The sequence below is a fragment of the Delphinapterus leucas genome, chromosome 1, assembly GCF_059928025.1.
Source record: "Delphinapterus leucas isolate spDelLeu-1000000601 "Yukka" chromosome 1, BTC_Dleu_Yukka2, whole genome shotgun sequence".
In the NCBI taxonomy this organism is placed as follows: domain Eukaryota; kingdom Metazoa; phylum Chordata; class Mammalia; order Artiodactyla; family Monodontidae; genus Delphinapterus; species Delphinapterus leucas.
Genome location: NC_143129.1, coordinates 161651353 through 161673543, shown reverse-complemented (window position 1 = coordinate 161673543; position 22191 = coordinate 161651353). Strand labels below are relative to the sequence as shown.

Below are 22191 nucleotides of genomic sequence, written 5' to 3'. Positions count from 1 at the left end.
AAATAAATCCACTTCTTACCTATCACTTTGTCTCTCACTGAATTCTTTCTGCGATGAGACATCAAGAACCTAAGTTTCGGGGATTCCCTGGTTGCAGAGCGGTTAGGAATCTGCCTGCCAGTGCAGGGGACACAGGTTCGAGCCCTGGTCCGGGAAGATCCCACATGCCATGAGCAACTAAGCCCGTTCACCACAGCTACTGAGCCTGCACTCTAGAGCCCGCTAGCCACAACTACTGAGCCCGTGAGCCACAGCTACTGAAGCCCGCGCGCCTAGAGCCCATGCTCCACAACAAGAGAAGCCACTGCAGTGAGAAGCCCGCGCACCACAACGAAGAGTAGCCCCCTCTCGCTGCAACTGGAGAAAGCCCACGGGCAGCAATGAAGACCCAATGCAGCCAAAAATAATAAACAAATTAAATAAATAATAAAAATAAAAAAACATCAAGATCTTCCACTGTACCTCGAAGGTGGGTCACTTGGTTGTAAATAGCCAAAGTCAGTCCCAATTTAAAGCAGAAATCTTCTAATGTGACACTAAATTGCTGTTGCTTGAAAAACATTTTCACAATCACAGTTCTCACTTTTCTAAAATAGCAATTTCCAGAGGGAAGACCAGAGTTCAATTTAATAGTAAAATACAACTTTGCTGTCATTTGCCAAGCTCATTAATAAGCTATTTGGAACTTAACTTTGGTTATCTACATACGACAGAATGAAGGTAAGGGGGCGGGGGGGGGGGTGGAATCTCCAAATTTGTACTTTGTTTTTCCACTTAAGAGGGTAGAAAGGCCAAAATAGAACAGCTTTTAAGACATTCAGTTTTACATTTCTGCATATTGGAAATAACCTGACATTTTAGCATGCTTCTAAACAGAAAAGGGTGAATAAAATCATCATTCATCCTCTGAATTGTCTTTATATTTTTCCCTTAGATTTAAATTTAATTGAAAACAACCTCACATCAACACCAAAATAGGAACTACTATTTTGTTAGAAATTGCCCTCTTGGAAGAGAAATAAAGAAAGATAATTTACCTGAAATCTTTCCGGATAAAAAGTCGTTAACGATCGTGGAGAAACAATCCAGTATTTAATTAGTCTGTAATATCTACAACCATCAGGAAGCACAATAGCGTATTTCAGTAGAAAAGACTTGGGAGATGGAGCACCACGTAGTACTATATCTGCCTCTAGACATTGGAAGTGCACGCTAAAGAAAGATAAGGCTTCAGGGAACAACACACGAAGTAAGCTGTGCAAATATACACCTCCAAAAAAGGCAATACAGTTTTAACTTCGGTAGCTAGATGTGGGGATGGATACCTTATCAAGATATTTTTCATATTAGAATAAGATCAGCTGACCAAATATTAACTAAAGTACTTTTTTTTTTTTTTTTTTTTGCGGTATGCGGGCCTCTCACTGCTGTGGCCTCTCCCGTTGCGGAGCACAGGCTCTGGACGCGAAGGCTCAGCGGCCATGGCTCACGGGCCCAGCCGCTCCACGGCATGTGGGATCCTCCCGGACCGGGGCACGAACCCATGTCCCCTGCATCGGCAGGTGGGCTCTCAACCACTGTGCCACCAGGGAAGCCCTAACTAAAGTACTTTTAAACACTGTCCTAATTCAGTAAAAGGTGTACACTCTGAGGATTTTAATTATTGGAATTCGCTAAGTAAGGTAATCTATGACATTTACTGGGAGGAGAAAATTGAGAAGAACAGAGAGGATACATAACATAACACTTCACAGATTTTGAGAGAAAATAGCTTGTTATTGCCAGGGCACCTCATGTCTCCTTTGGCTAAGTCTTAATTTAAAAAGTTACGAGTTCATATTCTGCTGTTTTCATGTTTTTACTTTCACATTTTAAAAAAATTTCTTGCTTCCTTGTCTACATCTCTAGGATCCTTTTTAATCCACGAGAATGTGGAATGGATAGTTATGTTCTTTAAATCTGAAGAGAGAAAGCAGCCAACTGAAGAATATTACAACTAGACACAAACAAGTCATGGACATTATCTTCCTATTTATAATGATCATAGGAGAGGTGGCAGCTGTATCTAAGAGCAATATTTCCAGGGTAATGCACACATGAAACAGAGAAATGATATACATTTCTGCTACAAACTGGAAGTAATGCACTTCATGAATATAATGTGTCTGTCCTGTGTATTGCTTTGAGCAAATGGGGCTCCTCGTATATGAGTCCACATTGGACCAGATGACATCAAAACACAGCTAAAACTGCCCATAAATTCTTGTTAAAACTAAATTTCCTATTCCATTTCAATACATACACAAGTCCACCGATGAAAGCCAAAGATATCCCTAACTTGAAGGAATAGTAATAATTTATAGGCTTCCTGGTTCTGACATTGACCATCCGTCTCTCATTTCTCTCGGCTACCCACGTGAACATTTGCTGCGCTATGATACCCCTCTCTTTGAAATTATAAATGTCATCTGCTGTAAATTTACTTTTAGCAGAAAAGTGGAGGACATGCGGAACAGACATCACCTGGAGCATTTCAGAGACCTCGGGGCTTTCATCAAAATCCACCATAGCAAAAAATACCTTGTTGCTGAATGCACTGGAGAATTGCCAGGAATCTGCCAAGATCTGAAATTCTTGAAGAGCAAGTTTGCATGTTACACATAATCTAAACTTCTGGAGAGTAGTAAACATCACAATAACAGAATCGTTTCTTGGTTTTTCTAATACAAAACGATTGAACATGGCATCATTCATTCTTATCACTCTTTTTCTGAGTCCAGTCCATCAGCTGTCCGACCTTTTCTGCTAATGTCTTCTTCCTTTGTCCAGGATGTGCAGGAGCCTCGGGAGTCATGAACACCAAAACCACCACCATGGTCAGAGATACACCACCATTCTTCCATATTTGTTTACTTCTTTTTGTTAAGTTTCCAAATATCTATGCCAAAATCTTATCATTTCTCCCGGCAATTAATTTGTCCAGGACCTTTTATTTTTCTGTCTTCTTTAATCCTAGTAAAAGAGCTATATCACAAATTCCCATGCCTGTCTGGTTTATGAGCCATGTATTAGAGTTTAGAAAATATTCTGTGAAAAAACAAAATTCTGTGATCAAGGAAGTCTTGGAAATGTTCCAGTCTCAGTCTTTCTGCAGAGTTCCAGACTCACATTTCTAACTGCCTCCTGGACAGCAATACCTAGATCCACCACAATCACCTCAAACTACTCAAAAGCCAACCTCATCATCCCCTTGCCTACCAAGCCCTGGGTTCTCTGCCTCTCTTCCCACTGTGACCCCATCCCACCAATCACTGAGGTTTTAAAACTGAGGACTCTTCTTGGACTCCTCTCTTACCCTCCATCCATCAAACCAGAACTTAGCCTCTGGAGCAGACTGCCTGAGTTTGGATCCAAGCTCTATCACTTAGTTTTGTGACCCTGGGCACGTTCCTCACTTCTCTGTGCCTCAGTTTCCTTGCCTGTAAGACGATGGTGGTCATAGCATCCATCTCCTAGGATTTTTCTGCACAGCCCTCAGAGAGGAGCAGGCGGGCAAGCTGGGGATAGCATCCCTGCCTTCCTCTTGCTGTCCAGCGCCACCACTAGAGGCAGTGCGGAGTCGTAACTGAGAGAAGGTAGACCTGGGGACCAGATGCATCTGGGTTTCCATCCTTACCAGTCTCTTCAGTTACTGGCAAAAATGGGGGTAATGCCTACCTCACCTATTAGTTATGTACATTACCTGTCAACATCTTCCAATGTCTAGAACGGTACTAGCACGGTTGGACTTTTTTTTCCTTCTCCTTCTTAGAGAAATGGTTGGATACTGAGCATTACTTCTAATACCCGTTGCGTCTCCCAGGGACGTGCCCTCTCCAATTGCGATGATCATTCCTTCTATGCCGTCAAGCAGCTGATGAAATCATCGGGAAAGACAGAATCGGTAGAATGTGTGTAAATAATGTTAAGTTCTGGGAAGGATACCTGCTGGAGAGTGAGCCTGACTGGGAGATTACTCTGGCTATGTAAGGCACTTTGTTTTTTGCCATGTCGATGAGTAACCTTTATCAAAGTAAAGATTTTTAACTTGTGAATGAAGTGAACGCGATATCCTGATGCCCTCCTCCTCCCCACCCTCTTGCAGCACCAGCCCCGCCGCCGGCCCTTTCCTACCCGGAAGACCTCTGGGCCCCAACGCCGCCGCCGCCGCCGCCGCCGCCGCTGCGCCGCCCGGCGGTGACCAAGCTGAACGCGGGCTGTGATGACCCGCGCGCGGAGTGGGGGTGCCTAGCAACCGGGGGCGCTTAACAGAAGAGCCGGCGAAGGCAGGCGGAAGTGCGCGCTGGGAAGGTGAGAGGAGGAAGGGAGCTCCCGCTCCTTTCTCTGCGCCGGGGTATTAATTTAAACTGGAGATGATTATCCTGGGAGGGGAAGGGAGGGATTGGGCTGGAACTAGACAAACCGCAGCTCCTCCCGCTGGGGCCCCTCACACACCCGCTCCTCCTCCTCCAGCAGAGTGCAGAGGGAGGGAATATGACCCAGGTGGGGAGGGGACCAGCCCCCCCCCCACCAATTCCCTAGTGCCAATTCGAAGCCCCTTCGAAACAAGCCGGTCCTCTCTGGATGGGGATAGGGCTCCTTCTCTTAGATCCCACAGGGCCCTAGCCCAAAGCTGGGGCAGGGAAAGCAAAGAAAGTTGCACAGGACTTGGTTACTGGAAGTAGTGGTGGAAACTGGATTAAGGGCTATTTTTCCTGCTACCTGCCCCCCGCCTTCCGCCAGCCCCGCCGAGCACTTGGCACTACACGCACACGCACACGCACATGCACACACACACACGCGCACGCACACACACCGAGGAGCCCCATTATCCCCTTTCACCTGCTCCAGGACCTGCAGGGTCCAGCAGTTTGTGTCTGTAGATGGATGGGTGGGAGGAAACTTAGCTAATGCCTCACACGAAGTTGAGTGTAGGGAGTGCTGTTTCCAAGCAGGCTTCCAGCAGGAAGGGGCTTGGAGCGAAACGGACAGGAGTACATCCTTTGGAGGGGCTTTGATCCAGGAGAGGCTTTCCTCAGTGGTCTCCTGCAGCCTTGTTTGCTCCCTCCAGCAGAGGTGGGTGTCTTGGAACAGGCCTGGGGTCCCTGAGCCTTCGGCTCCTGCACCATGGCCACCCTGAGTGTCAAGCCCAGCCCACGTTTCCAGTTGCCGGACTGGCACACCAACAGCTACCTGTTGTCCACTAACGCTGAACGGCAGCGAGATGCCTCACACCAGATCCGCCAGGAGGCCCAGGTCCTCTGCAATGAGACCAACAACCAGGTTGGGGGCCGGAGCCCAGTTGGGTGGGAAAGGGATAGCCCCCAACTCCCGACAACCTCTTTATCTGGCTCTGTCTCTTCCAGACCATTTGGGATGAACATGACAATAGGACTCGACTGGCAGAGAGGATTGATACTGTCAACCGGTGGAAGGAGATGCTCGACAAGTGTCTGACGGATTTAGATGCTGAGATCGACGCCCTGACACAGGCAGGGAGCCAGGGCAGGGTGCCAGGAGACCCTGCCTGCAAGGACCTCCCTCTCCCTCCCCTCTTCCGGGTCAGGGTATTTGGTGGCATGTCCATCTGAGTCACTTGGCCTAAGTGGGGATGAGAGCTGCTTCCCAGCGGATGGCCCCACCAGCCTCCTGTGCCCTCTCTTTTCTAGATGAAAGAGTCAGCAGAGCAAAACCTGCAGGCCAAGAACCTGCCTCTGGATGTGGCCATTGAGTGCCTGACCCTGCGGGAGAGTCGGCGTGACATTGATGTGGTGAAGGACCCCGTGGAGGAAGAGCTGCACAAAGAGGTAGAGGTCACTGAAGCCACCAAGAAGGCCTTGCAACAGAAGATCAGCCAGGCCTTTGAGAAGCTCTGGTAAGAGAGAGATACGTCATTCGCACGTTCACCCGCCTTTGAAGGCTGTGTTTTAAATGTAGAACATGTGTATCGTGGGTTACAAGTCACTGGCTCTCAGGCCGCCTTCTGCCCCTGCCGTGCCCATGGCAGAAACCACTCACCCACTGATCGTAGTACTTTTTGCACCACCTGGACGTGGTCTCAGAATACTTTTCATGAACCTGCTCTAGGCAGCCATTATCAATTTATTGGAAGCATGAGAGATGAAGCCCATGTGCCACCACCCCGACTTTCTGGGAGTGTGAGCCTTGTGAGTGTAGCTACTGGAGTGTGCCCTGTGGGTGTGTACAAGCACTTGGTGCCATAATTTTGTCTGTGGGGAGCTCATCCAGCTGTGCCTATATATGTCTCAGCTGCAGTGGCAGCTCCATTGTCACCTCAGCTTTCCCATCCCTCCTTGTCCCTTCAGTACCATGGGGGCTGCGTTCCAGGGCCTTGGAGGTATGGCTCCTGATCCAGTCTGTTCTGTCCCCAGCCTCCTGCAGGAAGTCCGACAGCAGCTCAACTCTGACCATCGGGGCAAAATGGAGACAGTGGACATAGACAGAGGCTGCTTCTCTCTCAACCTCAAGTCCCCGAACATCTCTCTGAAGATTAATCCCACACGTGTCCCCAACGGGTAAGAAGGGCATTTCATTCAGTCTCTCTTCCTCCCTGCAGAGGCCATATTCTGATTATTTCCTGCCACCTGCAGCTCCACCACACTCCAGCAGTGGGATGACTGCAGTCAGTTCAACAAGAGCCGAGCAGAGGCTGAGATGAAAGGGGCCATAGAGCTGAGGGAGGCCATCGCCCTAACTATTGCCAAGGTGACTGACCAGTCCCCCTACCCCGATCCTCCATGGCTAAGAGATGGCCCCAGCATGCACTCAAGCCCTTTTCTTTTGTTCCCTGTCAGCCATGTGGCATCCCACCCCTCACCTGAGCGACATCCTCAGCTGGCCAGAGCGTATACCCTCCCCTTGCCCTGCCTACTTTCTGTCCTCAGACCAACAACGAACTGGAAGCCCAGAGGGTTGCAACGGAATTTGCCTTCAGGAAGCGGCTGTGGGAGATGGAGAAAGTGTACAGGGAGCTCAAGTGGCAAGAGAAGAATGTGAGCCTTCTCCGTTTGGTCTCCTGGGGCCGGGACTTCCTGCTGTGGGAAGAAGAGCCTGATGCCCTGCCAGGAAGCCCCGGACTGGGTGCACCAGGTGGAGACCAGTCACTCCGTCCCTGCAGACCTTGGAGGAGATTGCCGAGCTGCAGGAGGACATCCGGCATCTGGAGGAGGATCTGCGCAGAAAGTTACAGAACCTGAAGCTATGCCACACCCGGCTAGAGACCAGGACCTACCGGCCCAACGTGGAACTCTGCAGGGACCAGGTACGAGGGCACCCCAGCGGGGCATGGGACCCTGGCTAAGGTTCCTCAGGATGACTCACTCCCTGGTGAAGCAGGGGTGCTGGCGCAGGGCAGCCCCCAGACCCGTGGGCAGAAGGACAGTGTGGCTGACCTGGACTCCCAACCTGCCCCTCTGCCTCCAGGCACAGTGCGGCCTCACTGAGGAGGCCCAGCAGTTAGAGGCCACCACTGCTGCCCTGAAGCAGAAGCTGGCGCAGGCACAGTAGGTTTGGGGAGTGGGCAGGAGGGGCGGGGAGACACCTCCCACCATTGGGGTCCCTTGCTGCCTGCCAGCTTCCCCCGCGGTCTTCCTGACTCAAGGCTGGTGAGCTCAGCCCTGACCTCCCAGCCTCACGCTGGGGGTGGTGGGCTGTTAATCCCTCCTCCCCAGGGACGCTCTGGACGCCCTGTACCAGCATCTGGCCCGGCTGCAGGCTGACATCGCCTGCAAGGCCAACTCCATGCTCTTGGACACCAAGTGCATGGACACCCGGCGGAAGCTGACCATGCCGGCTGAGAAGTTTGTGCCGGAGGTGGACACCTTCACCCGCACCACAAACCGCACCCTGAGTCCACTCAAAACCTGCCAGCTGCAGCTAACCTAGCGAGGGGGCTGAGGGAGGAGGGGAAGGCTGGTGGAAAATGAAAGAGGGAGGGCAGTGGAGAGAACGAATCTAATAAAGGTCGGGGGTTCTCAGTCCGGACGGTTCTTTGCTACCCCTGCATGTAGCCAGCGGGGAGAGGGCTCTTGGCTCTCCTGTGCACGGAGGAGCAAAGATGGTAACATCATCCCTCAAGCTCCATGTTCCCAATCCCATGCCCTTCTCTGGGCTAGGCCAGCACCCTGGGCTCCAGCGCCGTGATCTCTAACCAGCTCTGTCCCAGCTGGACCCTTGCGTGCCCTCTTGACGCCTAGGGGAGGCCCAGAGGGGGCTAGGGTGACAGGGAGGGATTGGGGGTGGCCGCCCAGGACTGAATGACCCGAGCTGGGGCTGCTGTGGCACGGCTGGCCGACCGTGGGGGCAGTGGCCCAAAGGTCTGGCTCAGTGCGCAGCCCTCGGGGACCCTTTAGTGGCCGTCCCGCCCGGCTGTGACGCCTTTTACAGGTCGGGGAAACGCGGGCTAAATACAGAGGCCGGGCCCAATCGAAACGAGGGCTGCGGGACCGCCCCTTGTCACCCGCGGGGCAGCTGCGACTCCGGGCCGCCGGGCGGCGCTGTGGGGCCGGGGAAGCCGCGCGGTGAGGCGCGCGCGGGCCGCACCGGAAGTGGCGGCTAGTACGCGCGGATGGTGGCGGCTGCGGTGATGATGGCGGCGGGCTGCGGAGGGTCTGGGGCGGCTCGCTCCCTCTCCCGCTTCCGCGGCTGCCTGGCGGGCGCGCTGCTCGGGGACTGCGTGGGCGCCGTCTACGAGGCGCGCGACACCGTCGACCTGACGTCAGTGCTGCGTCGGGTCCAGGACCTGGAGCCGGACCCCGGCTCTCCGGGGAGCGCGCGGACAGGTGGGCGGGGCCGGGCGCACTGGGCACCGGGGAGCCGCGAGGGACTCAGGCAGGGAGGGGACAGCGGCCGGAGGGGCCCGCTCAGCACGACCCGCGGGCACCTTGGATTCAGCGTGTCCAAATCCGAGCCCCGTCTTCACACGTCTCGCCCCGAACGTTCGCCAGCCCGGGGCTTGGCTACACAGACCTCCCAGCCGTGCAAGCCACGCCTAGATTGCGCCTAGTCCAATACTTAAGTCCCTGCCGATTTTACCCATTTTACGCGTTTTACCCGGGTCTCCCGAGTCAGTTGGCCACCAGTCCATCTCCACGCAGCTGGAGGGCACTTCTGAAAGCAGATCTTATCGCGGCCTCCCCTCATGAATCTCTGCAGTGATTTTCCATTACCCTTAGGACATAGCCAAACTCCTTAATGTTCCCTACGTGGCCGGCCCTCGCCTGCGTCTCCAGTTTCACCTTATACCACCCTTGGCCTTGCTGTCTGCGCTGCACTTCCTCTCACTTCGTGCCTCCTCTAGCTCAGGCCTTTGCATGTACTGCTGTCCCTTTGCCTGTAAAGCTGTCTCCCCTCTGCCTCTCCCTCCCTGTGCAGTCAACTCATCACCCAGATCTCAGCGCAGTATCACGGCTGAGGGTGATTCTTCTTGGAGAGCAGATAGAATAGTAAGAAAAAGGGGCCACACCCAGAACCCTGGAGGAGGAAAAGGAGCTAGAGAAGGAAACAGTTTATAGGAGGAGAAGCAGAAGGGAGATGGGTAACAACAAAACTCAAGAAAAGAATTTCAGGGCTTCCCTGGTGGCGCAGTGGTTGAGAGTCCACCTGCCGATGCAGGGGACACGGGTTCGTGCCCCGGTCCGGGAAGATCCCACATGACGCGGAGCAGCTGGGCCCATGAGCCATGGCCGATGAGCTTGTGCGTGTGCTCCGCGGCGGGAGAGGCCACAACAGTGAGAGGCCCGCATACCGCAAAAAAAAAAAAAAATTTCAAGATGAAGACACTGGTTACTGGTGTGAGGCTACAGAGAGGTTAAGTGGGGGGAAGTCTAGACTTAGAAAAGCATTTTCAGTAGAAGGTTGAACCCTGGAAGTTAGATTTCAGTGGGTTTAGGAGGAAATGGAAAAGGAGAAAATAGAGTATGTTTGGTATGAAGGGAAGGAGAGAGATGAACTGTGGCTGAGGTGAAGACAGGATGGGGGGGGACGGTTCATAATTTCATTTTTGGTTTGATGTTAAGATGAGGGGAAGACATTTTAGGTTGAGATTTTAGGACCCTTTGGGTGCAAGTGGCAGAAAACCCAACTCAGAACGGCCTGAGCAAAAAGAATGCATTGGCTGGCATCACTGAGAAGTCCAGGGCAGGTCTGGCTTTAAGCAGAGCTAAATCAAGCCATCTCCTCAAGACTCAGTTCCTCTCCTTATTCAGATCTGCGTTCTTCTGGGTGGGCTTCACTGTAACAGACCCTTCCCACGGGGTGGCCCTCAGCAGTTCCCAGCTCAGCATCTCCAGCAGAGGAAGTTTCTCTTCGCAGTGGCACCAGCAGAGGTCTCTGATGGAGTCTCAGTGGTCTGGCTTATGTCACCCATCCATCGGTGAAACAGGGAATGGGGTGCTGTTTGGCTGGGCTGGAGGTGGCATTGGCTCCCTCCCCTATCATCTGGACTGGGAGTGGGAGAGAAGTGATTTCCTGGGGGAAAGCAGGGTGCGGGGACCGATCAGAGGGAGAACGGGTGCTGCTGTATTACAGAGGGAGGAGTTGAGGAGACAAAGGAAGGGCAAGGTCCCTGGGGAACTGGGCTTGGGGGGCACTTCAAGAGGGACCAGTCCCTCTGAGGACAGACTGGAGAGTGTGGCTGTGAGTAGGTGCCTGTGAGCCTCTCTTCCTGGTGAAGTAGGGGGTGGGGGCTCCTGAGCGTGAAAGGGGAGGAGAAGGCAGGGTTGGTGCTTGGGATACACAGAGCAGGGCAGGGATGGGGGGCAAGGGCAGAAGGCAGATGTGAGGAATAAGAAGGGGCTCACTAGGGAGTATGCTTTGTTCTCTGTAACTGTTTCTTCTTCAGATAAAACCAAGTCCTTGGCCCTCGCTGGCTTATAGCCTATTTGAGAAGCTACCACGTAACCAATGGTGTGTGTTACAAGTGCCAGAGCAGTAGACTCTCGGGCACCCAGAGGAAGGAGACAGGGCCAGAGGAGGGCGGGGGAGCAGCCCCAGGTGGGAAGGACTTGACCCAGCCTCCAGGATTGGTTCTGAGGATGTGGATTGGAGCAGTGGGATATAAGATGGGTGAGGAAGGGCGGGCTTCCAATGGCCAAGGCAGTGAGTTTGGACCTCATCCTGAAGGCAGCAGACAGCCATTCGAGCAGGAGAGTGAGATGAGGAAAGTGATACTCTACTCTTCCTGGCTGCACATATAGGTTGGGCTGGAGGGTGGGGAATATGCAGGAGATTTGAGAGGCCCAAAGCAGGTCCATTAAGACTGGAGGTGCAGTGATGGCAGCCAGAAGGGGTGGAAGGTTTTCCTCCAGAAATCGGCAGGGCATGTGACTGACTCAGAGCCCTGGAAACTGGATGGGAGTGAGAGGCTGACTTGAGGCCTTCTGGAAGTAGTAGATAAAAGGAGTGAGCGGGAGGCCAAAGCCGCCACCCTCGAGCCCTGCAGCTCGATCTCCGCCCCCCGCCCTGTCCCTGCAGAAGCACTGTGCTACACAGACGACACGGCCATGGCCAGGGCGCTGGTGCAGTCCCTGCTGGCCAAGGAGGCCTTCGACGAGATGGACATGGCGCACAGGTGAGGGCAGTGGTCCTGGGGTGAAGCAAACCAGGTGGGCAGAGTTATTGCACCCCTTGACCAGAGCAGTGACATCTGTGCATGTCGGGCCACCCTCCCCGCACACCCCGCCACAGGGCACTCTCCCTAGGGCAGCTGCAGCTTCCCAAGCTAGAAGTGACAGCACCGCTGGCACAGGCTCCTGAGGTCCCCAAGGATTCCTCTTTTCCCAAGCCAGCCAGGTTTCTTCTCTCCCAACCCTGGCAGGCATCTCTTAGATCATTACGCTGTCCCCTTCTCTCCCCTAGGTTTGCGCAGGAGTACAAGAAAGACCCTGACCGGGGCTACGGTGCTGGAGTGATCACCGTCTTCAGGAAGCTCCTGAGCCCCAAGTGCCGTGATGTCTTCGAGCCTGCCCGGGCCCAGTTTAATGGCAAAGGCTCCTACGGCAACGGGGGCGCCATGCGGGTGGCCGGCATCTCCCTGGCCTATAGCAGTGTCCAGGATGTGCAGAAGGTAGCTGGGGCTGGCTGGCTTCTGGACACTCTCGTCCCTCCCTCCTCTGCAGCTTGGGTGCTGTGACAGCAGGTCTTTGCCTCCCTCACCTTTGCCCTAGTTTGCCCGGCTCTCGGCCCAGCTGACACACGCCTCCTCCCTGGGTTACAACGGTGCCATCCTGCAGGCCCTGGCTGTGCACCTGGCTTTGCAGGGTGAGTCGTCCAGTGAGCACTTCCTTGAACAACTCCTGGGCCACATGGAGGAGCTGGAGAGTGATGCCCAGTCTGTGTCAGATGCCCGGGAGTGAGTATGCGGTCTGGAGGCGGGCTGGAGGCGCGTCTGTGCATGTGCATGCTGGTGGGGTGGCCCTGCCTCAAGCTGAAACCTTCCTTTAATTGCAGGCCCTAAGAGGGGTGGGAAGAAGCCCTTTGCCTTGGCTGTGCCTCAGGGCTCTTCGGGTCCCAGAGAACAAACCGGGTGGCTCACACCTCGCCCTTCCCACTTCTTGCCCTGACACCCGTGCTTAAGTGTCAGATGCCCACGTCCCTGCCTCGCCCTCCCATGCAGCCCTTCCCCTTCCTGCCTTCTCCACCCTGCTGGCTCCAACCTCCCTGAAATCTCGCCCCCAACCCACAGGTTGGGCATGGAGGAGCGTCCGTACTCCAGCCGACTGAAGAAGATTGGGGAGCTTCTAGAGCAGGACTCAGTGACCAGAGAGGAGGTGGTGTCCGAGCTAGGTGGGTAGTCCCCCACCCGTCATCCTTCAGGGTCAGTCTTGGGCTCAGGAGTGGGAGGGGTGCCTGGAGTCACGCCTGCTGCCGTCACACCTTTGCCAGGGTTGCTGAGACAGCAGAGCCACGTTCCGTAGGGTCTTTGGCAGGCTGCGAGCACAGCGCCTTCTTGTTCTAGGGCAACAGTACCCTCAGCCTTAAAGATAAACATCCCAGAGATGGCAGCCAGCCGCTGGTTTTTTACAGCTAATGGTGATAGTACTTTTACTGTGTTCTGGGCACTATGCAGAATGCTTTACCTCTAGGATGTCATTTCACCCTCGCACCAGCCCTGCGAGAATTCCTAACTTTATTCACTGTCTACATGAGGAGCTGAACCCAGGATACAGGAATCACACAGCCAATAGGTCGGCGAGCCGGGATTTGAACCCAGGTAGCCTGACTCCAGAGCCTGTGCTCTTAGTCGCAGCCCAGCTTGAAGCTGACTTGTGGCAGGTGGCAGGAAGCCTGGGGACATGTGGGGCTCGGGAAGGGGGGTGGCTCAAGTTCCCATAACCTGGCTTCCCCACAGGGAACGGCATCGCTGCCTTTGAGTCTGTGCCCACCGCCATCTATTGCTTCCTGCGCTGCATGGAGCCCGACCCCGAGATCCCCTCTGCCTTCAACAGCCTCCAGAGGACTCTCATCTACTCCATCTCACTTGGTGGGGACACAGACACCATTGCCACCATGGCCGGGGCCATTGCTGGCGCCTACTATGGCATGGAACAGGTGCCAGAGAGCTGGCAGCAAAGCTGTGAGGGCTATGAGGAGACTGACGTCCTGGCCCAGAGCCTGCACCGGGTCTTCCAGAAGAATCTGTGAGGGCCACAGCACCGCCATACCCAGCAGGACCAACTACAGCTCGGATCGGAAACCCTGGGCTCCCTTAGGCTTGGCTCCCTGCCTCGGCCTTCCTGCAGTGTGGCCGGAATGCACCCTTGGGGCTGGGGACTCCTCTGGGGAGGTCACTGAACAGCGAGGGAGGGACGGGTGCCTTCTGGTGCTGGGTTCCTGGCTTCTGCAGAGCCTCGGTGCTCCTGGCTTCTCAGTCAGACATAAGGGACCAGGGCAGGTTTTGTTTTGGAGCAGTACTTGTGGTGTTTTCCTTTATTATCTAGGACATGGGATTTGGGGAGGTGGAAATGATCTGCGGCATCGTTTCTCCTTGTTGGGATTTAACCAGTTTGCCAGGATGCCTGCCTTTGACTGCACAGGGCCCCCAAGCGCCAAGTTTATATGGATCAGGAGGTGGACACGTGAATCTAGCTGATCTAGATGCACACCTGGCCCTTGGCTGTCATGGGTCTTGTTAACAGCTTCCCGACGAAGTTACAGAGCAATAAACAGTTCTTTAAATCCCACCACTGTTTCCTGTGTTTCTCCTCTGCCCTGAATGGATTCTTCCCCCGTCGCCCTTCTGTGCCTGTGCCTCTCTGTCTGGGCCTCACTCTCCTAGGAGCCAGGGACCCAAGCTGCTGGCTTGTGGAGGCATATTCCTCCAGCTGTTCAGCCACGAAAAGCAGAGCAGGCATGGTTTGGTGCTTTGTCCTGGTGGAGATCCCTCACAGCGGCCCAGGCAGCGGGCAGGAACAAGCCAGATTTTCCTGCTCTCAGAGCCTGGCTTCATAGGTTGCTCCCCAGATAGAACCCAGGCCCAGCCAGGAACCAGAACACTGTAGGAGGATGCGGAGCGGACCGTGTTATCACGGGACTGCTGACCTTTGTGTGAGGGGCCACATCACCTCAGGTGAAGGCCGGGCCTCATTCTGCATCTTGGGCCTCAGTCAAAGGCCTTGGCCTGCTGGGAAGTTCTGCACACCATCCATTCTGAAGAAAGGAAAATCGAAATGGAGGAGGCACCTCCCCTCAAACTTGAGGGATATTCCAGCCTCGGTGGAGAGAGACGCGTGCCCAGCTCTGCAGCTAGCCTGAGGTTTCAGGACTGTCGGACAGGCCTGCTTTCAGCCAACATGGGGATCTTCCAGGCTGGGGAAAACCACAGGATTTTTCAGAGCACAGGTTGGTCTCAGGTCTGCTGTCCAGATTCCCAGAGTACGGCAAGTTATGGGGCAGTGCTTTCTCCCAGGACAGCTCCCCTGGCCCTGCCTTCAGCGTTGGGCCTGGCACTAGCCCCGCCCACAGGAGCAAAGATTCCTGATTTCATTCATAATTTGTATCAGATGTTGAAACTTGACCCTTGGGATCCTGAGCCAGCTGTCATGCTCCACTACCCTTGAGAGCTTGCAGGAATGTTCCAGGGAAGCTTGATCTGTCTCCCCTAATTCCAGCCACTGCCTCACTTTGCTTTCTTAAAATGCCTCTTGGCATTTACTTGGTGCAGAGCCTCGGCAGCTTCAGAGAATCAAGCATTTCTGATGCGGTGGTGACAGAACCCCTGGCTGGGAGGAATGCACGCTCCTTGAGAGGGTGCAGGGTAAGAGCCCCAGAGAGCTCCCTGGGTGCTTTATGAAATCCAGAGGCTCGAGACACCTCTGAATCAATGTCAGTTTCAGCACAGTGCTGTTTATTCAACAGGCTTTATTGAGATTGTGTCAATACAGTCAATACCGTTGTTTTTCTTTTCAAAAAGAAGTCCCATTTTCTTTGATTCCCAAGTGCATTTTTCCCCGAATCTTCTGTGACACAGGGTACATAATAGGTATGTAGAGAACTAAGCTCCTATACCAGGTTAGAAATGAAATTACTAACGGAAAACATTTAAACCTTAATCTTAAAAAAAAAAAGAAGGAATCAATATAAAAATGCACAAGGTAATGTAGTTTTCATTGTTAAAACCTGACATAGTTTATCAAAGCTAGTCAGTTAAGTGGACACCTGGAAATCCCATAAATATTTCGGAAGCACCACCCACCTCTCCCCAAAGGCTTCAGGAATGTCATTTAGCAGAAACTCAGTTCTGTGAAACAGCATTTTTTTTTTTTTGGCTCCCTGTACCCTCCTCAGGGCCCTGGGCTTCCACTAGGACCTGATGCATTTCCGCCCGACAGAAGCCTCCCTAACAGGTCAGATGGCAGTGGCTTTGATCCAGGAAGGAGGCTGAGCAGATGGCTCCACGAGGTACGATTTGAGACTTAGTACCCGTGGGTGCCGATGAATAAGAAACCCACCAGGAACCGTAGCCACAACCTGCTCTTGAAGTGCCACTTGGGCAGATTTGGGTTTTTGTCTCTCCTTTTGAAAGTTAAAGCAAGTAAACGGTCTGCTTTGTTTGGAGTTGTGGCCAGCCGATGGGCCTGAGGAGCCACAGAGTAGCAAGTCGGGAGTCAGTGGCATGAAGAACCCAGGGGCAGGACGGGAATAAAGACGCAGGCCTACTAGAGAATGGACTTGAGGACATGGGGGGGCGGGGAAGGGTAAGCTGGGATGAAGTGAGAGAGTGGCATGGACATATACACACTACCAAACGTAAAATAGATAGCTAGTGGGAAGCAGCCGCATAGCACAGGGAGATCAGCTCGGTGCTTTGTGACCACCTAGAGTGGTAGGATAGGGAGGGTGGGAGGGAGGGAGATGCAAGAGGGAGGAGCTATGGGGATACATGTATACGTATAGCTGATTCATTTTGTTATACAGCAGAAACTAACACACCATTGTAAAGCAATTATACTCCAATAAGATGTTAAAAAAAGAAGTCAGTGGCCAGTCTCCTTCCTCAACATGGGAAGGAAGGCTGGCATGGGCCAGAGCTGGAGCAGGTTCACGCTGGGTCCTCAGCTCTATCCACTCGGCTTGAACTAGGGGCTGAGGGCATGGCAGGGGGTCCTGCCTGTTTCCTGCAGGGTGGAGCTCTGATTGGGGAAAATGGCAGAAACATCCAACTCATTCCAAAGGGGCCTGTTGGCACCCTTTTTCTCAGGGCCTCATCCTCCTGGGCCCTAATCCTGCCTAGGACAGGAAATTGGAACCAGAGGGTGAAGGAGAGGAAGCCCCAGCAGACTAACCCCTGTAGTCGACACACACCCATCATATGGCTGTTAAGAAAAAGCGGGCGGTGGCCTTCATCCCCAAGCTTGTGTGCACCTTGTTCTGAGGGCAAACAAGAAGCTCTCTGCCTTGGGGATACTGGGGTTGGGGGTGGCAAGGATCCCTTACAATTTTGTCTGAGGAAATCAGCCCTCCCGCAGCAGGTGAAAGGAGAGAAAGGGAGGAATACTCATGTTTGCTGACTGCCCATCCTGCCTCGTGCCCGCCTGTGGTGGTCCCTAGGGGCCTGGGTGGCTGGCCTCATGAGGAACAGAGCCAGAGCTGGTGGGGGCAGCCTGGGGGATGGAGACGAACGTGAAGAGCTGCCATCCTGCCTCAGACCCATGCCCCTACCCCTCACAAACCACCGTTCCCCATGGCTGCAGCCTGAGCAGTGAAGGGGGGTCGGCACTTCCTGGGAGCCTGAAGGAGGGGCCACACGCCTGTACCTGCCAGGGACAGGCCTGATGCCACCGCCCCACTGCTAGGGTGGCAGTCCTGACAGGGTGTCCACTGGCCACCTCGATGGTCCCCCTCCTCTCCCTTCCCCCGGAGAGAAACAAAAACTCTTCAGGGGACCCACCGTCTTATGCTGGAGGTCCCGCGCGGGGGCAGCCGGAAGAGCCCCAGCCAAGAACTGAGGGAGGCCCTGCCCCATTCCTTGAGCAGGGGCTGTCTGCGGGCAGGCAGGAAGGGCAGGGCTGGGAAGATGTCTCCCCGGGGGAATGGGTGGGGGAATTCGGTCCCCTCTCAGCTCTGACTCCTTCGCCGCCCATCAGAGCCCAGCACTCACGGGGGCCAGGGGTCTCCACCAGCTGGGCAGAGCGTCCTGGGGCCCTGCCTGCAGGCCAGGCAGGGCAGGAGAGGGGGCACAACCCCGACGCTGCACAGACACTCGGGGGAGAGGAACGCAGGCCACCTTCTTCCAGAAACAACCTCAGCCTGCACGGAGGGAGAAACCCAGTCAGTCTCCTCGGGCCAAGGCCGCGGCCGCCTCTGCTCCCGCCTCTGTTTGGCCTTTGGTTTTTTCTTTAAATGGAGGTTCTTTGTAAGTGAGAAGGTCTCTCTACCGCTAAAGAGGAGGAGGCCAGGGCAGCATGGGTTATGTGGGGCACAGCAAGAATCCTGAAAAGGAGGAGTGGATGTACTCGGTGGAGTAGAGGCCATTGGCCTGGTCCGAGGGCATCTGCACCCAGACCTGGTCGTTGGGCCGCAGCTGGAGCACGGCCCCCCCAGACGCCTGGTCCAGGTAGCCCTTCTTGTACTCGTCATAGGTGTAGGTGGCTGGCACGTTGTTCTTGTACAGGGCCACCCACACGTTGGTGCCCTTGACGTGCACATGGTAAGCAAAGTAGTAGACCCCGCCCACGGGGCAGGTGAAGATGCCGGTGGCCGGGTTGTAGCCACTGTGGCCATTGTAGAGGGTCCGGTCAAACTTCACAGGCATGCCTGAGGCGGGGAAGGGCGAGGTGAGCACAGCGGTGAAGGCGGGCGTGGCATGGACCGACAGCTCGCCCAGCCCAAACCGGGGCTTGGTCCCCTTGCCCAGCACAGCTCCCTGCACGCCGCCATTGGGCAGGTGCAGGCCAGCGATGCCAGTCTCATCGAAGGCCCCAGGTGCACCAGGGGGCCCGGGAGGTCCGGGAGGCCCAGGAGGGCCCGTGAGTCCTGGGGAACCTGGGACCCCAGGAGGCCCTGTAGGCCCAGCCATGCCAGGTTCTCCCACATTCCCCTCTCCAGGGGCCCCCGGCAGGCCTGGTTCACCCTTCAGGCCTGGTAGACCCTGCGGCCCGATAGGGCCAGCCGGACCTTGGAGTCCTGGGATTCCAGAAGGGCCTCTCAGGCCAGGCTGCCCAGGGAGCCCCAAGTCACCCTTCTGCCCCAGGGCTCCTGCCACCCCTGGTCCTCCAGGGCGGCCCGTGAAACCTGGCTCGCCTTTGGGCCCAGTCGGTCCAGGAGGTCCATGAGCCCCTGGAAGCCCCCTCTCTCCTGGGATCCCAGGTTTCCCAGCCAGGCCACTAGGCCCCTGGTCACCCCGAATGCCAGGCACTCCTGGGGGTCCTCCAGGCCCCGTCTCCCCCTTAGGCCCCGGGGGCCCACGTCGGCCAGGTAGCCCTGCAGACCCCGGAAGTCCAGGGGGGCCCCCAAGGCCCTGTGGTCCCTGTTCCCCCGGCTCCCCATCCTCACCTGGCTCGCCCCTGTCCCCCAAGAGCCCCGGGACCCCAGCTGGGCCCCTGTCCCCCTTGGGACCTGGCAGCCCTGGTATCCCATAGCCAGTGGGGCCTATCAGGCCAGGAGGGCCCCGGGTGCCTGGCTCCCCTTTGGCCCCTGGTGGGCCCTGTGGCCCTGGCACCCCTGCTGACCCTGGTACCCCCATACCATCCAGCCCAGGGGGCCCTTTGGGGCCCAAAGCTCCTGGCTCCCCCCTGGGTCCTGGCAGCCCAGGAGGCCCAGACTCACCCTTATCTCCAGGGGCCCCAGGAAACCCATCCAAACCTGGTTTGCCCAAGCCAGCTGGACCAGGGAGACCAGGGGGTCCGGGGGCACCCCCCTGGCCTGGGGCTCCAGGAAGCCCTGGTTGGCCCACTCCATTTTCGCCCTTGAGGCCTCGATCACCCGGGGGCCCAGGCTCTCCCTGGGGCCCTGGCTCCCCCCCAAATCCTGGGGGCCCTGGCACCCCCTGGGGACCTGGTTTTCCAGGGACAGCAATGCCTGAGGGCCCAGGTAGGCCAGGGGGCCCTGGGGGCCCCCGGAGGCCCTGGTCCCCTCGTATCCCTGGCTCCCCCCGAAGCCCCGGCTGCCCTGGTGGGCCAACCTTGCCTGGAAGCCCTGGGGGACCAGCCTTGCCCATCCGGGAGAAGCCAGGGGGGCCAGCGGGTCCAGGCTGCCCATGTAGCCCTGGTTTTCCAGTGCCTGGTTTTCCTGGGAAGCCAGGAGGGCCAGGGGGACCCCGCGGTCCGGGTTTTCCTGGGGGACCAGGCTCTCCTTTCAGGTCCATTGGCAACAGCGGTAGAGGCATTTCTGAGAGAGAAAGAGAGAGAAGGGGTAAGTCAGGGGCCTGGACAGTGGGAACAGGGGACCCATCTTCCCACTCCCCATACCAGCATGTGGTGCAACTTGAGAAGACAGGGTTCTGTATCTGTTCATGAAGACCAGTCCCGGTCTCCCCCTCCCTGCTCTCATGGAAGATGGAATTTAGGTGGTTCAGTGGCCACCTTGGGAACTGCAGGGTATCCACACCCAGGGCTCTTAGCACCCAACCCACCCAGACTAGGCCTTCCCTAAGAGCTTCTCATCCCTGCCTGACCGGGGTGGAGTGGCCACCAGGTGGCACCAGCATCCCTCCTTAGAGCCAATCTGAGCCGCCCCGCCTCCCCACTTCCCCACAAACCTTCCCGCCCCACCCTCTGCCTAAAGACCATCTCCGCCAGCCAGCGGCACCCCACTTCCCCACCCCACTTCTGCACCCGCCCCGGACCAGCATCAGGAAGAAAGTGGAGATGGGAAAGTCTTTGGTGGGGATTGAGGGGCTGTGGCCGGAGGCGGGGGCGCCTGGGAAGAGCTGGTGGAGGTCGGGAGGCAGGGAGTTGGGGGTCAGGACTGTCCGGGGCGGGGCGGGGCGGGGCGGGGAGGTGCTCACCCAGGTATTGGCCCTTGCCCTCGCGGAAGGGCGGCCCCACGGGTCCTTTGTGCATGGGCTGCACGTACTGCACCGGCGGGTAGCCCGCTGCCCCGGCGGCTCCACCGCTGGCGGCCGCCCTCAGCCCGCACCCCAGCACCAGCAGCAGCAGCAGCAGAGGTGGCGGCAGCGAAGACAGGGACGTCAGAGCCCCCCACATGGCGTCCTTAGGCTTGCTGCAGGGAGGAACGAGAGGGGCCATCAAGCCAGCCCATGGGTACTTTGGCACCGGGCCCAGGGACTCACAAAAAGATCAGGATTTAGATATTATTCACAAGCAATTCTCAAAGTCTTAGAGTCTGCAGAAGTTACTAAGCCTCTCCTAATCCTGCCCATAGCTCTCTATCACCGCCCCCCCAAGTCTACCGAGGACCCCTCCCTGGACAGTAGCCTCCCCCTAACCGTTCACGTGGCGGCCAGATGCCCTTCCAGAGCATCTCTAACCTTGGCACAGCTCTGCCAGAAACTGTTGGGTGATTACACCCACTACCATGTGCCGGGCTGGCTCTCTGCAGCCAGGGGCTAAGCTCTCTAGAGATGGAAGCTCACTTAATCCTCCTAACACTTTAACGAGGTATTGTTATTGTCATCCCCATTTTCCAGATGACAAAACTAACGCAGAGGTCTCTAGGAAGCAGACTGGGATTTTTTTATTTTTATGTTTTGGTTGCACTGGGGCTTAGTTGTAGCAGGCAGGCTTCTTATTTGTGGCATGAGAACTCTTAGTTGCGGCATGCATGTGGGATCTAGTTCCCTGACCAGGGATCGAACCCAGGCCCCTGCATCGGGAGCATGGATTCTTTTTTTTTTTTTAACATATAAATTCATTCATTTGTTTATTTATTTTTGGCTGCGTTGGGTCTTCGTTGCTGCGCGCAGGCTTTTCTCTAGTTGCGGTGAGAGGGGGCTACTCTTCGTTGTGGTGCGCCGAGCACGGGCTCTAGGCACGGGGGCTTCAGTAGTTGTGGCTCATGGGCTCTAGAGCGCAGCCTCAGTAGTTGTGGCGTACGGGCTTAGTTGCTCCTTGGCATGTGGGATCTCCTGGACCAGGGCTCAAACCCATGTCCCCTGCACTGGCAGGCGGATTCTCAGCCACTGCGCCACCAGAGAAGCCCTGGGAGCGTGGAATCTTAACCACTGTGACACCAGGGAAGTCCCAGAACTGGGATTTGACTAAGGTCTCTCTGACCTCACATTATGTCGATGCCCTTCTGGGGCTCCCCACTGCCTTCAGGATCAAGTCCTTTGTGGGACTTCCCTGGCGGTCCAGTGGTTAGGACTCCGTGCTCTCACGCCAGGGGCCCAGGTTCAGTCCCTGGTCGGGGAACTAAAATCCCGCAAGCCGTGTGGCCAAAAATCAATTGATTTAAAAAAAAAAAAAAAAGGGCTTCCCTCGTGGCACAGTGGTTAAGAATCTGCCTGCCAGTGCAGGGGACACGGGTTCGAGCCCTGGTCCGGGAGACCCCACATGCAGTGGAGCAGCTAAGCCCATGCGCCACAGCTACTGAGCCTGCGCTCTAGAGCCCGTGTGCCAAAACTAGTGAAGCCTGCGCACCTGGAGCCTGTACTCTGCAACAAGAGAAGCCACCACAATGAGAAGCCCGCACACAGCAACAAAGAGAAGCCCCCGCTCGCCTCAACTAGAGAAA

At 55.8% G+C, this 22191-nt stretch overlaps 3 protein-coding genes and 1 pseudogene across 3 annotated transcripts; 2 read left to right on the top strand and 2 right to left on the bottom strand.

The window, feature by feature from the left end:
- Nucleotides 1–306: 306 nt before the first annotated feature.
- LOC149750788 (dolichyl-diphosphooligosaccharide--protein glycosyltransferase subunit MAGT1 pseudogene) lies at nt 307–3509 on the bottom strand (annotated as a pseudogene).
- TEKT2 (tektin 2) lies at nt 2240–8552 on the top strand. The gene is made up of 10 exons (XM_089896194.1): nt 2240–4025; nt 4145–5322; nt 5406–5531; nt 5709–5914; nt 6432–6575; nt 6651–6765; nt 6945–7052; nt 7178–7321; nt 7483–7562; nt 7731–8552. Exons 2-10 carry the CDS (start codon nt 5167–5169, stop codon nt 7942–7944), a joined length of 1293 nt encoding a protein of 430 aa, XP_089752320.1. The 5' UTR covers nt 2240–4025; nt 4145–5166; the 3' UTR covers nt 7945–8552.
- A 52-nt stretch (nt 8553–8604) lies between these two features.
- On the top strand, nt 8605–14240 carry ADPRS (ADP-ribosylserine hydrolase). The gene is made up of 6 exons (XM_022575231.3): nt 8605–8840; nt 11533–11629; nt 11917–12124; nt 12225–12409; nt 12743–12843; nt 13409–14240. The coding sequence occupies exons 1-6, from the start codon at nt 8627–8629 to the stop codon at nt 13699–13701; spliced, it is 1098 nt and encodes a 365-aa protein (XP_022430939.1). The 5' UTR covers nt 8605–8626; the 3' UTR covers nt 13702–14240.
- Nucleotides 14241–16179: 1939 nt separating this feature from the next.
- On the bottom strand, nt 16180–21867 carry COL8A2 (collagen type VIII alpha 2 chain). Its single transcript, XM_022574961.3, has 2 exons — nt 20504–21867; nt 16180–19884 (listed from the first exon to the last, which is right to left on the bottom strand). The coding sequence occupies exons 1-2, from the start codon at nt 20742–20744 to the stop codon at nt 17966–17968; spliced, it is 2160 nt and encodes a 719-aa protein (XP_022430669.2). The 5' UTR covers nt 20745–21867; the 3' UTR covers nt 16180–17965.
- Nucleotides 21868–22191: the final 324 nt, after the last annotated feature.

What these genes read in the sequence shown, in the direction of transcription:
- TEKT2 (XM_089896194.1), top strand. Translation starts at nt 5,167, where the DNA reads ATGGCCACCCTGAGTGTCAAGCCCAGCCCACGTTTCCAGTTGCCGGAC. An exon ending in GCAATGAGACCAACAACCAG is followed by an intron (nt 5,323 to 5,405) that starts GTTGGGGGCCGG and finishes TGTCTCTTCCAG; the next exon opens with ACCATTTGGGATGAACATGA. An exon ending in CCCACACGTGTCCCCAACGG is followed by an intron (nt 6,576 to 6,650) that starts GTAAGAAGGGCA and finishes TGCCACCTGCAG; the next exon opens with CTCCACCACACTCCAGCAGT.
- ADPRS (XM_022575231.3), top strand. Translation starts at nt 8,627, where the DNA reads ATGGTGGCGGCTGCGGTGATGATGGCGGCGGGCTGCGGAGGGTCTGGG. An exon ending in TCCGGGGAGCGCGCGGACAG is followed by an intron (nt 8,841 to 11,532) that starts GTGGGCGGGGCC and finishes CTGTCCCTGCAG; the next exon opens with AAGCACTGTGCTACACAGAC. An exon ending in GAGATGGACATGGCGCACAG is followed by an intron (nt 11,630 to 11,916) that starts GTGAGGGCAGTG and finishes TCTCTCCCCTAG; the next exon opens with GTTTGCGCAGGAGTACAAGA.
- COL8A2 (XM_022574961.3), bottom strand. Translation starts at nt 20,744, where the DNA reads ATGGCCCCTCTCGTTCCTCCCTGCAGCAAGCCTAAGGACGCCATGTGG. An exon ending in GGGCAAGGGCCAATACCTGG is followed by an intron (nt 19,885 to 20,503) that starts GTGAGCACCTCC and finishes TTTCTCTCTCAG; the next exon opens with AAATGCCTCTACCGCTGTTG.